The sequence below is a fragment of the Falco rusticolus genome, chromosome 6 (assembly GCF_015220075.1).
Source record: "Falco rusticolus isolate bFalRus1 chromosome 6, bFalRus1.pri, whole genome shotgun sequence".
In the NCBI taxonomy this organism is placed as follows: domain Eukaryota; kingdom Metazoa; phylum Chordata; class Aves; order Falconiformes; family Falconidae; genus Falco; species Falco rusticolus.
The window spans coordinates 90838643-90861208 of NC_051192.1; the positions used below are offsets into that span (position 1 = coordinate 90838643).

At 39.6% G+C, this 22566-nt stretch overlaps 1 protein-coding gene across 14 annotated transcripts in view; it reads right to left on the reverse strand.

Moving 5' to 3' along the window:
• The window catches only part of USP45 (ubiquitin specific peptidase 45), a 60600-nt gene that overhangs the window by 18273 nt on the left and 19761 nt on the right, over positions 1-22566 (reverse strand). For 12 of the 14 annotated variants that reach the window (XR_005104742.1, XR_005104741.1, XR_005104740.1 and 9 more), the window contains 4 exons: positions 19782-19927; positions 18407-18502; positions 16179-16309; positions 1665-1752 (listed from right to left, as the gene is read on the reverse strand). Coding sequence is in view for 10 of the 14 variants with exons in the window: in XM_037390841.1 (XP_037246738.1) it covers positions 1665-1752; positions 16179-16309; positions 18407-18502; positions 19782-19927 (461 nt within the window). In the remaining 4 variants the exon portion in view is untranslated. Of the gene's footprint in view, positions 1-1664; positions 1753-9710; positions 9846-16178; positions 16310-18406; positions 18503-19781; positions 19928-22566 lie in introns of those variants that run through there. The other 2 variants (XM_037390850.1, XM_037390847.1) reach the window with 2 other exon arrangements.

A 22566-nucleotide genomic window follows, 5' to 3' on the forward strand; every position in this document is an offset into this window, starting at 1 on the left:
GACGTTTGCCATTTTGGCACACCATCTACAAGCCCAAACCACAGGATAATCACAAAAACAAAGCAAAACAAACAAAACAAAAAAAAAAAAAAGGAGAGACAAAGCTTTTACTAGTACTGTCTGTGGCGGAGGAGCAGCCTGAGGGGATAAAGACTTGTCTGCAGTAATGCACCATTAGAGCAGCAGAAGGGTGTAATTGCAGGGCAGGATGGGACCAACTTCTCCCTGCCTGGTGATGGGGAAAGCAGAAATACTGCCCAAAAGGTCACTTACAATTCTCACCATCTTCCATTACTCTTTTGCGGTAGCTACGGTAGCTGTCACTGCTCTCTAATAATAACAGATTCAAAAGGCAAAGACAAATACAGGAGACTGACTTGAGCAGAAAGCATAATCACCTACTAGAGAAGAAGTTTAGTAACTGTAATAATCCTGCTTTCAGTGAATCCTCATTTGTGAGGCAAATATAGTTTCCACCTTTTAACACATGAAAACCAACAAAACAGAATAATAAACTTTCCCCTTGCTGCAAAAACATGGTAACTCTTTTCTAACAGAAGTTAGCTGCTTCTGGTTTGTGCCCTGTTCAACACAATTTTGAAAGCCTAACAGTGTCAAGGTTTAGCTGTTTCTCCCTGTAGGTTCAGTTCTGTTTACGATCAAGTATACTGCTGACAAGACCAATATATATTAATATAATCTAGGAGGATGGGGATTTGTTCAGCTGTGCTCTAGGGCTAGGCTCAGACACAGCTTTGTATCTTATCTGCAAGATAATTCAGCCCAGAATCATGGCATTCATATTACTAAATGAGAGGGAAGAGGAAGTATGCTGGTCAGTATGAGATTTAAGGCCCTCCTTTTGAGGAGACTTAGAAAAAGCTATTTATCAAAATATCATCTGAAAAAGAAGGGTCCAAGACAGAAGGGTCAGGCAGATGAGATCTGATATGGTCAAAATAGTTCAAGCAAGCAAACACTCTTTCTTGCATTCAACAATGCAGGAGGCAGAAATAATGAAGGAAAAGAAACAAAAAAAAACAAACAGGGGCATATTTAATATAATGAACTATATACTTTGCAGGCTTAGCTGTAAATTTTAAGGAATGAAAAGCAGCACCTTATTTATAAAGCAAGTAGTTCTTCAAACTTTCAAGAGATACATACAAGAGCTTTGCAAGATTTTATTTTTGTCCTTTTTTTTTTCCCGTTGAACTAGATTTCAACGAAAATTGTGGGCAGGCCCACAGCTAGGAGCTGCTGATTTCCATCCCAAAGCTCTAAAATTCACTTTGTCAGCTAAATCAGAAGTCCTACTTCTACCTTCTTGACTCCTCGGAAGTCCTTTTGTTTGATCATTTTATTCTTTTTTAAATAAAGGCAAACAATTCAGATTCCTAAAGTTACCACGATCCAATTACCATACTCTTTCTATTGCTGACTGAAACTTTCATTCCAATCAGCAATTTTAACATATCAACATGAACATCATTAAAACGTCTTTCAAAAAAGTCATTATTTTTCTCAAGGTAACAAAAATAGCCACTCTTACTTCATTAAGTATATCTCTAAAACATTAAGAACATGAAGAACATTGATGCAATGACTAGGCAGCTCTCCATACAGTCAAGTAAGTTTTTTAAAAACACGCACAAAGACGTTACCTTTGTTTCTTCAATCCTCATCGCATCCAACAGATAATGAAGAAGCTCCTGGCTGTCCTGTTGCTGGAACCCCTTAAATCGAGGAGCCCTGTGAAAGAAGAGTAAGGAATTTAGATTTACCTTGGGGGGGTCTTAATGAGACAGGGTCTACAGCAGACTCTTGCTGGATGCTGGCTGGCAGTACAGATAGGTACAATCCCTGCTGGACCTCGTGGGGTTTTAGGCTGCTCCTCACGTGGCAGCAATGTCATCAACCAGGCTGCACTTTAACCTGGGAACCATTTTGACCCTGTTGGGTATGGCTTGACTAAAATATAGCTTTGCCAGTAGAGTTTCATCCATGATAGCAGCACTGTCCTGACAGACTACACTCGTGCTTCTATATCACCAGCTATTCCCAATGTCATGGAGGAGAAAAGATTTTCAAAGTGCTTAACCTCCCTTGCTATCTCACCCTTCTCTCTATCAAAGAGAAATCTCAAATGTACATAAAACAGTCTGTATACAGTAAACCAGAAACAGCACTATAATCTGAACTGGAAAATCACGAACTTGAAATGGAAGTCACAAGGCTATTCAAAAAACAAGCAAACAAAAACTGTGCATCAGAATCCAAATGAGAATTTCTTAACTTCTTAAACAAAAGTATGCATAATCACCCCTTCCAAATGGCTCCACAGTCAATCAATCCAGTAATCTTTATCTTACTGAACAATGAGTAAGTCAATGAGCAAGGTGGTAAATATCACATAGCATATGAATTTTAAATGCTATTAAGAAAACTTAAGAGAAAATTATGATATCCTGATATATGTAATTTACACTGTATTCACTTTTATTTATGCTATATTTCTTCAATTAATATTACATATATAGGCAATAAATGCTCTAAACATGGGATCTCCATTCTAAGAGCATTTCTAATCAGAAAAGTTAGGGTTTGGGGTTGGGTTTTTCTGGGTAGGAAAGGTTAATCACTCTTACATTATTAGGTAAGAGTTACTCTTCAGAGTTGCTTCACAGAAGTTTAAAAACAGACCTTTTAGCATCATGAATTATCAACTCACACAGTATCCACAACCAAACTCCTGTTCTACAGTCTAACTACAATACTTCACACTGAAATTCATACTAAAACATGTAGTATTACCAGAAGCAAACAAAACGTAGCTTCATACCTAAAATGGAGAGAGCCTGAAACCAATGAGATAATCTCTTTACAGTGGTTTTAATTGCAACAATACATTTGAATCCAGATTCTAAAAACTATTGTGTTCGCAAAGACAGGTCATAAATTGGCTACGCACTGTCTGATTCCACCACCCGCCACCCAAAAGCTGTTTATGGGAATTGTATTCCCAACTGGTTTTGACAGCAAAGAAATCTGAGATGACAGAGGTTCAAATTTCACAAGTCTTCTCCACTAATTTAGTGGAACCTTCCTTACCCATCACAACAACAAAACATATCAAGTATTTGCTCTCAGTGCACATTGAATACAAAAACATCACAAATTTCAGCTTTTTTGCAATAACCTGAGGGCACCAAAAACAAGTTACCTGGACAACCCATGAAGATCATAAATGATCTACAATGTTACTGTAATTTAATATTGCTACTTTTCCTATCAACATTCATTTACTTTACTAATCTGAATAACCAGCATTAAAAAGAAAATCCAGATACAATGCTCTTTTCTGGCGCTAATCAGGTTTAGAAGATGGGTAATAGTTTGGTCCATTCCATCCAAACTTTCTAACACTTGGAAGAAGCTTTTAAAGCCTCATTCCCATACTGCATCTGTAAGCACAGGTAGGCAGATAAACCAGCCCCAAGCCCCTCAGAACTGCTCCTGCACAACAGCCCCTGCAGGGATTTCCCTTGCCATCCCCACAACACCAGCACAGCATCTCGGGCTGAGCATGTGACGTGGCCTGCAGGAGAAAGGCACAAGGCTGTAGATCTCCAGTTGTGATTTTGTTTGTGAGGTGAATGGTAAGTACCTCTTGTATAACTGTGTGCCACAGTCCTCCTTTTTACAATAAAGTTGAATGAAGGAGGGTTTTTTTGTTTTATGAAATCCACACAAGCTAAACAGTATTAGGGCTGCAACTGAAAAGATACCGCTTCTGCATAAATAGTAACATCATTACTTTTTGGATATGTGATAGCAAATGACTGCCTGAAACTCCCATACTACAAGCCCGCCTTAAAGAATAATACATACTGGCTACTCAGGTTAAGCAGACATCTAAATTGCCAAAGACTGCAACAACTTATTTAAAAAAAAATCAGCATACTTCCAAACTTTCCTGTCTATAAATTAAAAGTCTCGAAGGAAAGGGTCTACATGCCTTAGCAAATACACATCTGGTGTCACCCTTGTTCTCTCAGACTACACCCTCCTTCAAGCTGTCGTCCTCCATGGTATCTGGCCACAGCACCAGCAGAGATGAGCCAGCTTGTGAGTCAGCCCAAGGACATGGAAGGGACACTGATGCTGGCTAAGTTTGTACCCTTGCGCTTTACTATGTAGGACAAACAAAAACCAAGGGCTCCACAGGAAAGGTGATTCTTTTTTAATCTTTTTAGACCACCAGCAGCATCTGTATGACTCTCACAAACCAAAACAGGAAAAACATCTGTTTCAAACTACACTACCATTTACACCAGTGATGTTTTAATCAACTGCACAGGGGTGACATTGCATCTGTTCATAAAACAGCCATTCAGTAGTCCCAACCACTGCTATTTAAAAACCACAGACTCCTTCTTTACTACTGACAGCATCTAAATATACTTTAAATACCGTATTTTGCAGCACAGATTACACAGAAATTAAAAATACACCTATGAATATATGGACAGATCCTTAAGGTGTTATTCTTACTAAGATAACCATGGCTAGAAGGCTTCTCCTAAACAATTTCAATCTCCAGCTTCCTGCAGCCCCAAGTGAAACTGCGTAAATATTCAGTATCAACATATCTCTATTCACATTACCTGTAACTTACTGGCCAAACCATACCTGTCTTTCCAGGCAACTTACCCTTTAAATCTTCAATTACAGTCCTAGACCAATTCATCTAAAATAGGATTTGAAAGGATGTTTTTTTTGCATTTCCAGTAATGCCACCAAATGGCAGCTGTGACTCTCACTGCAGACTGAGAAGAGCACACGGAGGTGTAACCCTGTGCACCTCTTTCCAAGATCTAGCACAGGAGACAACTGGCTGAGCAGAGCTCACGCAGGAAGTTTATCAAACTGGCAGAGCAGCCAAAAAACCCAAACACACACTTACCCCATTTGATTAAACGCATAGTTTAATAGCTAGTTTTCATTTTCAACCTCACACTGTGTGCTCTGGCTAACCAGTACATCCAACTGTAAATATGTATCAGTATTTTCTCCAGGCACAATGATCTTACTTGCCCAGCCATGCTCCTCAGCTGTTCTAGGGTTCCTGAAGGTGAAGTTTCTTTCCCACTTATACACTAAAGCTGCTCAGGTTCACCTTGGAAGTTTGTGCTCACAGACAGGAGAAATTAAAGGCGATCAGAAAATGCATCAGACGTGCAACGTGCTTACAACAGTAGAACTTAAAGCTGGGCAAGATGTCAAGCTGCCAAGCTAAGGCACAGCAGCCCTGGGCTACAGGCAGGATAGTAACACAAAGGTCTCAGTTTTGAACTGCTCGCTGGAGGCGCTTTGGGATGTAACTGGAGAAGGATCTAAGGTGACAAGGCTTCTAAGGTCAGTGCCTAAAATTAAGTGGAATAAATCTGGACCTGCATATGCAAAACAACATATTCACATTTACAAATATGATACTTTTACATTTGTATTTGTACCTACTTTTTGACACAAAGTTGACAACATCCCTAGTTAAAAGTGATTTAACAGTGCTGCTCTATGAGGCTTACTGAAAATCTGGAATCAGCAGAGTGGGTGATTTTTTTTTAAAGCATTCTTTTTAAAGTCAAAATTTTTTTGCATGCACAGGTCAACCTCAAAAATCGATTTTAAAATCTAAAAAATATTCACATTTCAAATTCGCCTCTTAAAAATTAAATATTTTGTTTAATATTATTAAAATGTGAATTTTTGCTTCTATTAATAACAAATGTTTTGTTTCCAATTAATTGTAAAACCCAAATATATTCTGAAAAGTACTGATCCAATAAAACACTCAATATACATTAAAAAAATAAATAACACATGTACCTGCATGCACATGTGTACATGCATGTACAATTTCACTTTTTAATTTGCTAAAACAGTTTTGTCATTGTTTCTTTCATTGAATGGCCAGAAATCTGAAAGAATCCTTTTTTTTTTTTTTTTTTTTTTTTAACCCAGATGCTGAAATTAGTTCAATTCTGAGAAACTTAATTAGCTACCCACGGTATTATCATGAGTTTTATTTATGAGAAATTTCTAGTCTTCATGAGAGAGTGAGAATCAATGAGAATATTCAACCTGTCTCCTCCAATATATGCACATTAGTAACTCCAGTGTAAGGCAAGAAAACAAAATCTTGCATTTACACAACCTGGATCCTGGTACTAATAGGGATTTTTATATTTTTCTTTATTGCCACAGAAGCAGCGCCACTGCAAAAGACATTATAGTAAAAAAAGAAAAACAATAATTACTTGAGAAAGAAGCAAGCAAAAAACCCATCACTGTTACAGGAGGTTTTTTTCATAGCAGGCACACCTCACTGAGCTAGATCTTCCGACACAAATCAGAAAAAAGCCCCACGCGTACCTTTCGTAACTTGTTTATGGTTTGCAGTGTAACCTCTCACTGATGAACAAGCAGTAATCATTTCAGATGGAAATTTACAAGTTATATTTAAAGGGAAAATAGTTTACTCATGTTCCACATAGGTTTATTAGCTTAAATGAAAAGGGGGGAAAATTAACTCAGCCATGGCAGCTTTTTGTTTCTCTTAAGTCTTCATTTTATTAGCACATAATGAATCTACAAGGGCAAGATTATTTAGGATTCTCTGTGCTTGTACTATATCTTCTTCCAATCTCACATCTACATGCCTGAATTTTAAAGGCAAAAAGGATGATGGGAATGTAACAGCTACCACTTTAGAAGTGAAGTGGCAAAGAAAGTGACCTGTAAAGATGCTGTGTAAGGTTTAAGTCATTTATTTGGACTGACAAATGATGTCATTATTAACACTGCTTAACATGTGGTTAATCTGTCGTTCATGTACATAGCATTCTATATAATGCTGTGTATAATTCTAAATATCTGATGTTCTGTGGAAAAACATTTGAGATCAGTGAATTTGTTTTTGGGGGGAAACCACAATAGAAAACCAAAAAAAAAACCATAAACAAAGGGGAGGGAGGGAGGGAGGGAATTTCACACCAAACAATGCATTTACTGGAAAACTCCTACACTTACATACCAGTATTAGGGGGAAAAAAAGGAATTAAAACATGCTGATACACAGAAATCTGACAACTAAAAGATGTGCGCTCTCGTCTCCTTGAAAATATGCTTCAAGCAAGATCCTTGGCAAAAGTGGGGGACTTGAAGATGGTTGGTTGAGTTGACCGCTCACAGATGTGCTGACATATGGAAGCCAGTGCCAATGCAGTACAACCTGTTGTACAGTGTCAGCAGGATAATGACAGAACAGGTTGAACTCCTGCTAATGGCCATAAGTGGTGAAGGACAACTGTGACATCTACATGCATACACTTATCTAGCCTCTCATTACTCATCTGGAGACCAGTTATAATTGCTTGACTGTCAGTTGAAGAAATACTTTTCATTATGATCTGCTTCCTGCAATGTTTTAATAACAAAACCTACACAATACCGTACTTCTTAAAAGGAAAAAAAACCCAGTCCTCTAAATATTAATACTTCTCATTCCTATATAATATTAATCTGAGGGAAATTAAGCTGCTTCAAAAGCAAAACTGGGATACAATTACAGTCATTCAATCATACTGCACAGAACTGCCATACCTTTACTGTCTAATAAAAATCCTCTCCAAAACCATCCTTTCAATCAGTACCACCTTTCAGCAGAAAGCAGCCTAATACCTTGGAAAACTTTAGGAACAATAGTAAGTGCTTGAAAACAGAAAACAGAACATACTATTTGATTTTTTCCAGTGGTACAAAATGCAGAGGAAGCCCTGTAATACTACGGTACACTATAGAGAAGCAAACTAAAATGCTTACTTAAGGTTACCCTAAGAGAAGAAATTTTGCTTATCTGCAGATGGAGATGTTCACCTCTCAAGACTGAGCAGTTACCAATGAAAGTTCCAAAAAAGCATGCAAAGGGCCAGTCTATAAAAGCTACCACAATTCACAGGACTTACCTTTCCAAGTGACATTATTGAATATGTATTCACTGCCATTACAGAACAGCTAGAATGTAAAGTTTTGTTCTTCCTAAAGCAATCACTCTCATTAGTGATCCCAAGTTATATGCAGCACTATACAGAAAAGAGAGCTAAATTCTATATCTGCCCCACAGACATAAGAGCTCTGCTACCACGAGGTACTTGGCAGGAAAAAACCCAACCAAACATGGGCTTGCCCCCTCATGTAACTAACAAATAACAACACCAGACATGCCTGTCCTATCTCAATGGCATGGATAGACAGCACTTAGCTCTCGTTTGGATGTGCTGGCTGATTAATTCCATCTTTTCCTGTCTCACCTTCTCCCTGAAGATAAGTGAGGAAACATTACTCTCTTACGATGCACCAGAACCCTGGTACCTGAGCAAAAAGCACTTCTTAGAAGTAGCTCTGAACCGACACAATAGCTGACATGCCACAGCAGAGCTATTTCCCACTTGACCATCAGGAGGAAAATACAGGTCTTTTTAACAAGTAATGGAAATAACTGTCTCGGGAAATTTCTTCCTACTAGCTGGCAGCCAGGTGAAGGCCTTTAGGCGTGAAGTCTTGCATCCCTATAAAAAAAGATTTCTCTTTATATGAACATCTAACTTTTCTTTCTTCCTTTAAGTCTTGCTAAGATTTTTAATAGTGCTCTGTGATGGCAAAGTTCTACAGGTCAACTCTATATAATATGTTTTAAAAAAAAACACTTTTTTTTTTTCCCCTGGCTGTAAATCTGTTGCCCTTCAGTTTCACAGACAGCTCCTTGAACTCTTATGAGGGCAGTTAAATAAGCACAGCTAATTTATCTTCTATCATTTATTTTCTTCTCTTGCTGTCATGCCTCCTTTTCATGTCCTCTCCTGCCTAAACTCCCAATATTCATGTCCCTCTTGACCTGAAAGCTTCCTATTTTTGTTACCTCTCCCTAAAGCTCCAACCTGGCTTTACCTCGTAACACGCTATTCTGGTTAACATGAACATTGGTACTGAGGATACACCTCCAATGTACCTAATGAAATTATTGGTTTTCTCCTTCATTGTATCTACAAGCATTGCTTACATAGCTCACCAATACCACACAGATTGCAAATACTTGGGTTGTCCCAAATGTTGTACAGGTTTTCCTCCTGAGTGGATGAAATGAACAAAAAACTTAGGAGCAAGTGCAAATGATGCCTGCCAATGCACACTACTTATATATGCAATTAATCTACTTTGCACTCATAAACCTCACCCATCCAGCTTGTTAATTTGTTCCTAAAATTAAGGGAACTCCAACAAAGCTAACTGAACTAAAGATGTACAATCCCTCCACTGCTGCTGCATGAACAAGGTTCAATCTCCTCTGTCACAGAGCTTCTGAACATGTCACAGCACCAGCAGCAAGGCACATGGCGGCACAACAGTGATCCCAAATAATTCTTCACAATTGGTCAAGGAAACATCAGCTGTGTGTTCTGCTGCTATTATCTTTAAATGGTAAAAGCCAAATGGGAAAAATAAGCAAGCTGGAAATCTTTTCCAAAAAGAGATTTTTCTCCACAGCAATATCATTTTAAAGTTAAAAGCTCAGGAAGACTCCTAATTAATAAGAAAAATCCTGTTTCCTTCACCCCCTAAATCTGGTACAACATTACCTCAGTTTCCCTTAGCATTTCCTCTTAGAAGTAATAAATGCAGAATGCTCCAAGCATTGTTTAGGCTTCCCTCTAAAAGCAATCGATAGTCCTAACTGCACATGACCTCTGTTCTGTCAGTCCCAACCTCTGTCTTGACTTCTGCACCTGAGAAGGAAGGATGAATACTCCTTGAGGAAGGAAGACCTATGTATATTTTGTGACCACCAATAAAACCTTTGTTAGGCAAGTATTTTCTCCTGCATGTTAATGTAGCAATATAATGCCCCTCTAAATACTTGTTTGGTGCAGGTTTGAGCATCTAAATTCTGTAACTACTTTCTGGACTCATCACTTATATGCTGCAATATTTACTTGCTACACAAATCTAAGGCTTCTTCCACCAATAAAATTATTCAATCATAACAAATAAAGAAAATAAAATTTCTGTCCTCTTAATACATCAGTATTGCATTAGTCACTATGTCTTCAGACAAGTCAGAAGTCTGCAGTCCTGATATTCAGCATAGTGGAAAACCAACAGAAGGGCCCCATAGTTATGCTCACAATCTGTCCTCACAAAACATCTGACAGCTGCAACATTAACAAAATTAACAGTGGATGAATTAGTACCAGACGCTGAACAGTTGCTATAGAAAGACTCATCCATTTCTTTTCTTCTTCTCCCCTTCTTCAACCTGGCTACCCCACCACTTGATAAAATTAACACTCAGTATCATTTTTTCTTTTGTTATTTAATAAAAAAGGGTACCACAAATACCCTTTCATACACAAGACTATGAACTTCACACTGTGATCTCCCTAGACTCTTAAAGCAGCAGTTCACAGTTGAAAGAACTGTGTCCCAGTTCTCTTACAGCTTTTGAGCAGTAAACACGTATCCACTTGCAATTTCTCACTTGCAGATTTTGGGATCCCACCCAGTACCATGACAGAGCTGCAGCTGACCAAGGCAGTCCTGGCTCCCTTTCTTTACAGGCTCTTTGCCCACAGCTAGCTGCATTCCTACATGCCTACACACACTCCTTTCTAGCTCTTCCTTCCTTCCCTGCTTTCTTAGGTCTTTTTTACTGAGCACTTTTCAATTTTTGACTAAGGATACCCACTTCAAATGTGAGCATTCAAACTCTTGCATACTAAAACATCTGAAGCAGGTGGAGTCCTGAAGTCCTACAATGACATTAAAAAAAGCAGCTCTGGACATCAAACTCGGAAGTGTTATTCCAGTACTGAACTCCAAATGAGGGCAAGTGTCAGGTGTTAAATTATACGACTACCCTTACTATATCTTGCATAGACTGATCCAACATGAAAATATGTCACCATTCAGTTAAAAGATTAAAAAACAAAAAACCACCCAGAATCGTCAATACCAATTTAATCAAAATCTATGTGTATTTTTATATATATAATCCAATTGTGTCATCAGGGAAAAGCAATCATTTTTAAAGGACCAGCCTTCTGCTACACATGAGAAAAACACTATTAGGAAATTGCTGTGTTACTTTGTGGCTAGGCAGCACACTGTAACAGTCCTGACAAGTAGATAGATCTAAGTATATAAAGAATAGCAGCATACCATCAGCTGCTCACAGCTTCAGCATTTCAACCATTCACATTTGTAAGAAGCCGAGTAGGACTGGGAAGTAACTACACTAAGTATGAAGCAAAAAGTCTGTATTCTGCATGACTACTCAAGCTACAAGCAACTGTTCAAAATAATCTTATGGTAAAGACTGGGAACACAATTTCTGGGTCACTAAGTCCAGCTCATCACAAACAAGTACATCCCATACTATCTGCACAATGTGCTTCATAAGTTCTTTACTGAAGAAAGGTATGATCATATACTCTAGAGTGGTAATGAGACAGCAAGATCTGTGAAAGGGAAAGAATTTAAAATTTAATTTTAAAAAAAATTAATTTTAAAATTTTAAAAAAGACAAAAATAAGATTGCAACTGGAGTCAGAAAACTTTTACATAAAATATATGAAAACAAAACATTCTAAGCCCTTCCCCATGCCTTTGTCCCCCACAGTTACCTGTCTTTCTCTGACATCTCTCTGAAATACAAACAATTTTTTCCAGTGTAGTTCTCCCTTATACACATTCATCCTGCCATCTCTTTAGGAAAGATGCTGTCTAAAGTTAAGAGTTTGTGCTAATACATGTGAAGGCAAGTAGTATATTCATTTAAGATTACTTTACTAACACAACTTCTTGGCAGGATTCAAAAAGCAGTTTACAGAGAATGCTGCAGTAACATAGATTTCCTAGTTGGGACTCCTGCAATCATAGAATCATAGACTCATTTACATTGGAAAACACCTTTTCACAAAGTCCAACCATTAACCTCGTACTGCCAAGTCCACCACCAAACCATGTCCCTAAGTGCCACATCTACAAATCATTTAAATAGCACCAGAAATGGTGATTCAACCACCTCCCTGGGCAGCCTGTCCCAATGCTTGACAACCCTTTCGGCAAAGAAATTTTTCCTAATATCCAATATAAACTTCCCCTGGCACAACTTGAAGCCGTTTCCTCTTGCCCTATCACTTGTTATCTGGGAGAAGAGGCTGACACCCACCTGCCCACTTGCCTTTCAGGCAGCTGTAGAGACCAACAAGGTCCCCACTCAGCCTTCTTTTCTCCAGGCTAAACAACCGCAGTGCCCTCAGCTGCTCCTCACAGGACTTGTGCTCCAGACCCTTCACCAGCTCCGTTGCCCTTCTCTGGACACGCTCCAGCACCTCTACATCTACCTCTAAGTGAAGGGCCCCAAACTGAACCCAGGATTCAAGGTGCAGCCTCACCAGTGCCCAGTACAGGGGGACAGTCACTGCCCTGGTCCTGCTGGCCACACTGTGTCTGACACAAGCCATGATGCTGTTGGCCCCCCTCGGCCACCTGGGCACACTGCTGGCTCATGTTCAGCTGCGTGTTGACCAGCACCCCCAGGTCCTTTCCCCCCGGCAGCTTCCCAGCCACCCTTCCCCAAGCCTGTAGCGCTGTGTGGGGCTGGTGTGACCCATGGGCAGGACCCGGCACTGAGCCCGGTTGGACCTCATACAACTGGCCTCGGACCATCAATCCAGCCTGTCCAGATCCCTCTGCAGAGCCTTCCTGCCCTCCAGCAGATCAGCACTCCCCCCAACTTGGTGTCATCTTCAAACTCACTGAGGGTGCACTCAATCCCCTCATCCAGATCATTGACAAGGACATTAAGCCGAACTGGCTCCAGTACTGAGCCCTGGGGAACACCCTTGTGGCCGGCCACCAACTGCATCTAATTCCATTCACCACCACTCTCTGGGCTCAGCCAGCCAGACGGGATTCTACCCAGAGAACAGCACACCCGCCCAGGCCATGAGCAGCCAGTTACTCCAGGAGAATGCTGTGGGAGATGGTGTCAAAGGCTTTGCTAAGGTCCAGGTAGAAAACACCCACAGCCTTTCCTTCATCCACTAAGCAAGTAGGTCACCTTGTCACAGGAGGAGATCAGGTTCGTCTTGCAGGACCTGCCTTTCATAACCCCATGCTGGCTGGACAGCATCACCTACTGCTTGTCCTGTACGTGCCACATGACGGCACCGAGGACGACCTGCTCCATAACCTGCCCTGGCACCGAGGTCAGGCTGACAGCCCTGTAGTTCCCTGGATCCTGCTTCCAGCTCCTCTTGTAGATGGGTGTCACATTTGCTAACTTCCATTCAACTGGGACCTCCCCGGTTAGCCAGCACTGCTGATAAATCATGGGAAGGGGCTTGGTGAGCACTTCTGCCAGCTCCCTTCAGCACCCTCGGGTGGATCCCACCCGGCCCCATAGGCTTGTGTGTGTCTAAGTGATGTAGCAGGTCACTGACCATTTCCCCTTGGATCATGGGGGCTTCATTCTGCTCCCCAGCCCTGTCTTCTGCCTCAGCGGGCTGAGTTCCCAGAGAACAACTGGTCTTACTATGAAAGACTCAGGCAAAGGTGGCATTCAGCACCTCAGCCTTTTCCTCAGCCTTTGTCTCACTGTGTTTCCCCCTGCATCCAATAAAGGATGGACTTGGCTCTCCTTCTGTTGCTAATGTATTTATAGAAACATTTTTGGTTGCCTTTTACGGTGGTAGCCAGGCTAAGTTCTAGTTGGCCTCTGGCCCTACTAATTTTCTCCCTGCATAACCTCATGACACCCTTGTAGTCCTCCTGAGTGCACTGCCCCTTCTTCCAAGGGTCAGAAACTCTCCTTTTTTCCTGAGTTCCAGCCAAAGCTCTCTGTTCAGCCAGGCTGGTCGTCTTCCCCACCAGCTCATCTTCTAGTACATGGGGACCACCTGCTCCTGCACCTTTAGCATTTCCTTCCTGAAGGATGTCCAGCCTTCCTGGACTCCTTTGCTCTTTAGGACTGCCTGCCAAGGGACCTGACTCCATCACCCACACTCACCCACACTCCTAAACGGGCCGAAGTGTGCCCTCCAGAAGTTCGTCTTTCCATTCTCTCTTTTTCATTTCTGCTTTTTCAAAGAGGAGAATGCAAACTTTAAAAAATGAAAAAAGGCTTTATTACCATGGCATGACAGAACACTCCATTCATATTGTTTAAGTTAATATATAGTAAGCGTATTCAGTCTGCAAAGGTAAAGATTTCCCATTCTCTTACTTCCACCACTGCAGATTGCTTAATTTGCCAAAATTCTCCCTTTCTTCTCTCTTGCTTATGTCACCATCAATAACAAAATAATCAAAAGACCAAAAAATTCTATCATACATATGCAGGCACTTACTGCCCCTGAACACCAGGATGTGGCTGAGACTTTTGGTTTTGATAGAAGAGCTAGTAAAGGATTTGTATCTAAGTTGTGTTCTGCAAGGCTAACAAATGTTAAGACATAGGGATGAAAGCAAGAGATGGCAGAAGCTGGCAGATACATGTCTAAACAGCAAAAGTCTGCTGTTTACTGAAAAACATGTTTCAATTTTAGCTGGTAGTTGAAGCGTATGTCCATCTCACAGACCAAAAAACAGCAACAAACAAAAGAACATCTAGGTAACTGTCATTGTGTAGCCATCACTTGATGACTACAGAAATACAAACACACACACACAACAGCAGATACCGAATAGCTATCACTACAAAAATACAGTGCCATCCGAAGTGCACTGCATCCTTTTTATTTTACAATGATTTTACTAAAGTGGTCTTTAAAACATGTTTTACATCATCTTTTCCTTTCTATCCTTAATACTTACAGAGAAAAAAAACCCCTACTACTCCTATTTGATCATTTCCCTTCTATTTGTCATCCGAATTTTGTTCTTATAACCACATTTTGGACTCAGCCCTGAAACAGGAGTAAGAGTGAGGAAACGTATTTTTCTTCCCTATACATTTTTCTTCCAGGTAGATAATACTAAACAAAGAACACTGCTGTTTAACTCAAAATCACTATAATGACACTTAATACACATTTCCTTTTATAGCTCAAAAGAATCAAAAAGAAGTAAAGTGCAATAGAAAAAATATAATATCACGTTTCTGAACTTGAATTTTGAGGATAAAGAAAAATTAATAACCAATTTCTTTATCAGAATTAGACTAGAGCAGGGACAATTTAAAAGCTTTTGTTTCTTTATAACATATTTTAAACCCATGCTTGCACAGTGAGGTTGCCCTGGAATGCCATGGTAGGAGGCTGCAACTTTTCTTCTACTTAAAATTCCATACAAGAATACTGTAGCAAATAAATTAACATGCATTATTAATATTTTTAAATGTAAGATTCAGCTATATCATCCTTCAGTTACTCTGCTTCTACAGCTCCTTTTACTTGTAAAGTCAATATTTAAATATTTGTATCAACTTTTAAATAGGTCTTCCACAGGTGTTTTAAAAACCAAGGTTGTTTGCATCATAATTGAAGGCACCTACAAAGCACCACTGTAAACATTTTCCACACCAAGAAACAGGATTTTCTTTAGGGCTTGGAAGCTCTTTGCAATCTGGAGCCATATGCCATTTCAGTATTGCTTCAAGTACTTACTTGTTAGACTCTTTTTAATTCTGAAATTGATGCCAAGGTCATACATCATAGCAGAGGTTTTCCATTTAAAAGCTTACCATTTTTTTTTCAAAATACCTACATAAACTTTGCAGTATTAGCACAGCTTTATGCTAATATACAATAAAACTTGAAAGGTAATTCTACTTCCTTCAGTTTTACCATGCCTTCTTCTGCCCCCTCACACTCTGTTCAAAGCCCACTGAAAGTCATTGATTATGGACTGGGCCATATATTTCATGAAGAGCAGAGCAGGCACAACCCTGGAGCACAAGAAGGAGCCCTGCCACTCTAAAACATGAAGATGACATTTTCTGGACTGCCCAGTAAAAATCTAATGGCACCTCAGAAAAGGCAACAGACATGGCACACTGAGAAACATATCACTGGAAATTAAAAATAAATAAAGTAAAAGATACCGGCAATACATACTTTTGACAAAGCTGGCTGAACAGCACTTTGGGAGAAAGAGGGCCTCTTCCAGCCTCCCTCATGCTGTGAAGGAACAAGAACATTGCTGAAGTCAAAGGTCCTGGACTGGAGAGGTTTACCACCAAAGGATCCTTCAAAGCAAAGGTAAATTGCACATCAGATTTCAAAGTTAATGACACACAAGACTTATTTCAAGTTAGTACATTTATGACAAAGAACAACATAACTTTCATTCTTAAAAGTATTTGGTTTGTTGGGGTTTTTTAATGTTGATGTCACCTACATGATTGGAATAGTTGAAAAGGAAACTTATTATTTAAGCAGTAATAGTTGCAAAACCAAACTATTTCTGTCAAGCAAATTGGTTGGTAACCAGTTTTGGAAACAGGCATGCCAATGAGCCAGTCTGTCTCACAAGAACAGACTACCTCCTGTATTACCTGCTTTACTCTTACTACCACGTGCACTGAAATTCAGTTGGAGAGACAACACAGGTGACCTCCTCTGTCGGCCAGCATCAGACAGAGCTCAGTGGCACTCAGTCTACTTAACCTTAGGAAAGCCACACACCAAAGTTTCCACACTTCCTACAGCCACTGGAACATATGCTGTTCCTCCAGGAGCCAGGCGCTGGGAAGGCCGACCAGCCGTGGTTCACAGCAGGAGCCAACAGCAGACCCCACAGATCCGCCATGGCAGCGGGGGACAGGCACGAGGCGCATCCCACACAGCCCCTCCCGGTGTGAGATTCACCCTGGACAGCAGGTCCTGGGGCTGGAAGGAGCCAGCCATCAGCCATCTAAGCCAGTCTTCGAGTAGGAGATATTCCTGCACTGCTTACATGCCACGTGTGCCTCAACAGAGACACAAGATCGCCAGTCCTCCCTAACGCTCCAGGTCCATAAATGACCACAGTGCTTCCTGCGAGCTGGCCCGACTCTTGCAAAAACAGATTACAACTGCCAGACAAACAGTTAGAGAAGCTGCCTTATCCAGAAAGCAGATCCACACAAAACATAAGCGCTATGGATACACACAAATATGAAGTATTTGCATTATACAGACTATCAGAAGGTGGAAAAATGCCCTTTACCAAGTGGAAAACTGGGAGTTTCTACATTACTATTAGACTACTGCTGCCCTTTAATTTTGTGTTGACATACAAAAACTAGAAAACACAGGTTTTGCTCCAAAGATCTTACTTATATTGCAAGCATTGTCATTAAAGGAAAAAATAAATCTTTCAACCTTATGGTTGTGCAAGTTTCACATCAAGTGTAAGCCAATGTACCACTGGCTTTCTAAGCCTCTGAGCACAAACAAGCTCCAGACCTCTGCTGTGGCTCAGGATAACTTGGTGAAACATGCTGCCGCTCAGAACTGCCACTGGAGGAAATACAGACAGCAATGCTGTGAATTTCACACTGCTCTTGCTGGGAGAAGCTACTAACATCACTAACAGCAAGATACAGAAATCATGTTCATTTCAGAGGTATCCGGAACAGAATCCCACCCCTCAACCCTCACTGCCACCAGAAACTCCCAGAAACAGCAGAAAAAGAAAAAAAGAGGAAAAAGAAAAAAACATCCTCTGTAAACTGCTCGCTTTAGCTAGCAGAGGGACAAGGGTATTATCTTTATTGCCAACAACATATTATGAAAACCCAAGTCTCTAAGACATGAACAGGAACAGCAGAGTATTATTTTGATAATAACCACAGCAGTCTCTTTCCCATATGCCTGCAATGAGCTTGAGGACAAGAAATGTGGTCCTCACTGAAATTTTGCTTTTCTCAGTTTAATCCTCTAGACCTTAAAGCACATAATAAATTTTACAAGCCTTATCTATGAAGGGCTGGGACAGACTGGAATAAAGTATTTCATGAACACTTTCTAGAACCAAATATACTATTTCCTGTATCACACATTCGTACTGAAAAAAATGATATGGGAAACAAAAATAATCCAGCCACTCTTTCTCAAGGTCAGGCATTATTTGCTACGTCAATGTCACAAAATGTGAAAGGAAGTGATTACTACTCCTCCTCCAGAGCTGAGTAATTAAATTTTGTAAAAAAAGTGAGTTCACTGGTATCATAAACCAGTTAAACAATTAAAAGGCAAAAGAAATGGAATGGTAAGAGTGTGTCTTTAACAGAGATGCAGTTTTCCATCCTACAGCTTCTTCCCCCATTTCCCCTGATTTGTATTCCTCACTTCATACTCACCAATTGGGAGTCTGAAGTATGACAGATTTTTAGCTTTGTTCCTTTCTCCTTCATCTCATACATCAGTTCATTTAGTACGTGAGTCTGTGCCAAGTTCTTAAAAAAAAACCAAGAAACACAGGATGACCTTTCAACTATACATTTTTCTTTAGTTACAAATTATAGCTTCAGGGACACACAAAACCAGATATATTTCATAATGTACAACTGAGGTTTAAATCAGACCACTAGAAAAAGCAGGTATAATCCTTATAAGAGCCAAAATCATTGATCTCGCACTCTTTCTAAAATTTTATCTACTTCTGTTTCTGTAATTCCAAAACAATTTCCTAGTAATAACTTTGTTGGTTTTGTTGAACAACAAGGTTCGGGGTTGAGGGTTTTTTTTTTTTATGGTGAGCACATTAGTATCAGAAATATTTGTTTCTTTTAAGCTCTGCAGTCCCCCTCATTGTGCCCCAAGAGGCACAAAGGCTTTGGCACACTGAAAAGCATTACCTCTCTGAATTTAAGAGAGAAACCAACTCAACATATCTCAGCTTTGTTTCTTTATTTTTGGTTAACTTTGACTGCAGATCACTTAGGTTTCTACAATGCCCCAAGTATGGATAGAGGACAATGTGCAGTAATTCTGCTCCTTACAAATTTACTATTTCTTTGCTGAGGTTTGTAATCACCACCATAAACACAAGGTAAAGAGTGCCACTTCAGAACATCTTTGTAGCAGTCTTCTCTCCTTTGTTCACTCCTGCCTGCAGACATACAGATGTCTCCACTCAACTGACAAGCAATAGGATAGTCCAATACAAAACCCACTAAGGCTGCTGCCTTTTTTGAGGACGTTGGATTAATTATACACTCAACATCAATAAAAGTCTATTAGTATAGCTCACTCCTCTTATTCTGGTCAGGAAAAAAAAACCCAACGTAATCAATATAAGTACTTTTATAACTGCACCCATTGCAGGGGCTTAAAATTATCACAATGCACTGTGCAGACATTTACATTATGCATAAAGTACCACTTTTCACACCCACCAGTATGGTAAATACTGTGCATTACTCATGACTGCCTAATGCTGAACTACAAATAAAACCATATGCTAGAGTACAACCCACACACATATGCAGTGTGTAAAACACTTGACATTTTCATTTGTCTCATTACTGTGAAAAATGCTACTGATCCAGGAATTCTTTTTTTGTTATAACAAGAAATATTGCTTGGATAGCAAGGAATAAAAAAAATTTGAAAAGGTCCTTCAGAAAGCAGAATGAAAACTGGTAACAGCCAGAACCTCTTCTGAAGTTCACCGTTTATACAGATCACTTCTGAAATCTATTACAAGAAAGCTGTATGATTTTTCCATCTTACCTGCATGACAGCATTAAAAAAGCATGTATTTCCTAAATTATTTATTCCTTTAACTGGAACTGATGCACCATTAGCAGAACTTTTTCCTTTCAGTATTTCACTTGTTTCACTGTTTTCTTCACGGAGTCGTATGATTTTTGATGAACCTGTAATTAAACTACAGATTAATATTACTATATAATTACACAGTTTAATCAATCAAGTCCTTCCATGGGTTACATTTATCATTTTTAACATATGCAGAAAGATACTTTGATGGTACTCTAAGCTGCTTTACGCAATCTTTTAAACAAAACAAAACAAAACAAACCATCAGCAGTTAAACCCCTGGGGAAAAAATATCCCCCCAACAAGTGCATATACCCAACCAAACCTTCCACAATAATCACACTGTCCCATAAGACTGTAACTTCTTCAATTACCCAAGCAATAAATAACGTAAAACAGGCTCTGTTAGTTTATTAACAACAGGCAGTTAAGATATACAGTCGTTCAACACACTGGAAACACCACACAAGGACTGCTTTTTGGTGCATTTGATGAGACATAAGCAAAAGTTACCACCTGAGTGCCGCAAGTCTTTCTCAATTACGGTGCTGTTTGAATTGCCTCATCCAACCCAGTCAACAGTTTCTGTTAATAGTTTTCCCTAACACCACATTTGCTCCTTGACCCACCTCCCTTTGTCACAGCCTGAGGAATTGATAACACAACCCACATATATGCAATGCTAGTGTTTTAATTTCAAACAACAAAAATTTTATGAAACTGCAATGGAATATGCTACCAGTATAACATCCACATATCTCCCTATTTCCCTTATTATTTAAATAGATAAGGGGCAGCAAAGTTAGACAGTCATTAACTTGTAGCCTAGAGGTAATGGGAAGACTTGAGATAATAATATTTAGCCTCAAATTCTACTAGCAACTTTCATATTGTCATGGTTGCAGGACTAAATATGAACACTACTGACATCTGCAGTGTCTTAAATATTGATTAACAATGCATGTCAATGTAAACGAGTTATGGACTTAATAGATGCCAAGAACTGCGATGCTGCAATCTCTGCCTTGACATATGAATTCATATATTTGTTCTAATGAGTTTCACATTGAAGTCTCATTAAAGTGTTCTTGAGAAATAGCTAACAGTCTTATTTACATTAATGAAACGCTCATGCCAAAAGGTTCTTTTATGTACACTCCTAGGTAGCTTCTTGCTTAGAAGATGAAAAAATATAATTAAATAAAAAATAAGTCATTAAAATATCTATTGTATCTAGCAACAAGCTTTGATGCAGTCTGTCTGCACCCTGTAGTGCCATCAAGGTATAATTATTTTTCCAAATTGTATCCGAGTTTGTCAAAACATAGTTAAAGGTGCTTTGCTGTTTAAAAACATTTTTACATGTTCTTAGTAATACTGCTTACACAGCTTTAAAATACTCTCCTTTCCACTCATGTGGAAAATTAAGACAGTACAAGGGCAAAGTAAGAGACCAAGTTCTTCTTCAGAAAGCGAAGTGGTTTTGAATGCAACAAACGACAAACAGCTTGGGAGCTGCTCACACCCTGAAACAATCACTGTTTTATGGGCTACATGCAGCAACACCTTTTAATTGACAGGCTTACAAGGGGCACGCTACAGTGTCTGAGACTTGCCCACCCACAAGAGCTCCAAATGAACCGCAGCAGGAGAAAGGGAGCTTCAGTTGTCTGCAACTCAAAGGCACTGCTCACTCTCAGAAATTTAATTATGTAAATAGAGACTTCTTCACCTCAGAAAAGTGTGCCACACAGAGTGGTGCTGTGGAGAAGAGATGGTTAAAAAGGAGGGGGGAAAAAAAAAAGGGGGGGGGGGAAGCCAAAATTGTGTAAATAATTTGTGTATTAGTATACCACAGTTGTTGCATTTATCCATCGGCATTCAAAAACATCTGGGACAGCATCTTAAAGTAAACAATGTTCACAAGGCCATCTGGACAAAACTGCAGGCAAAAATTAAAGCATAAGCATATGGAAAAGCAGATTTTTCTCTTCCCTTTAGCAGTACAGGATGACAAATGTCAAACCTAGATCTGTCCACGCTTCACTGTGCTATGCTTTACAGCACCACCTGGCTCTCCTTGCACAGCCACCAAATATGGACAGCACTGCCACAGCGGACCATATCTGCAGGGCAAACTCGATAAAAGCATTTCACTTCATGGTTAAATGGCAGCTTCACACAAGTAGCGAGGTTCCATTTGCTGAACCTTACATATAAATTATTTAAGGGAGGGAAAACAAAGCCAAAGCATCCAGCTTTGCAATAAGAGCTGGATGAATATGCAATTATAAAACACAATAAATGAGAACAAGACATCCAACTGCCACAAAGCTGAAAATCAGCAGAAGGATAAGGAGAAGTAGCAGTAAATTAAAAAAAGGCTTGCATGCTGTTACTCAAGTCTAGGAACCTCCTTTCATTCAGGAAGTTTTAATTACTGCCTCTTGATTTTTTAATAATTTTACGCATACAATCCACATGACATTTTACTAGGTGTTTTGTATCCATGAAAGTCTTCACAGGAAAGTATTGTTTTGCCATTCCAAACGTTATCTGCTGCCTCACTCACTCCATGCAGATATTTTTTAAGGACATATACAGAGCTACAGGAGGGACAGCAGTTTTAATTTAACGCTGCTCAGTGTCCCCAGCTCTGTGATAAATGACAGACAGGCCTGAAGCTGAATGTTTAGTTGACATGTGAAGAGTTGGTCAGTCTTATTAGAAGATGCTG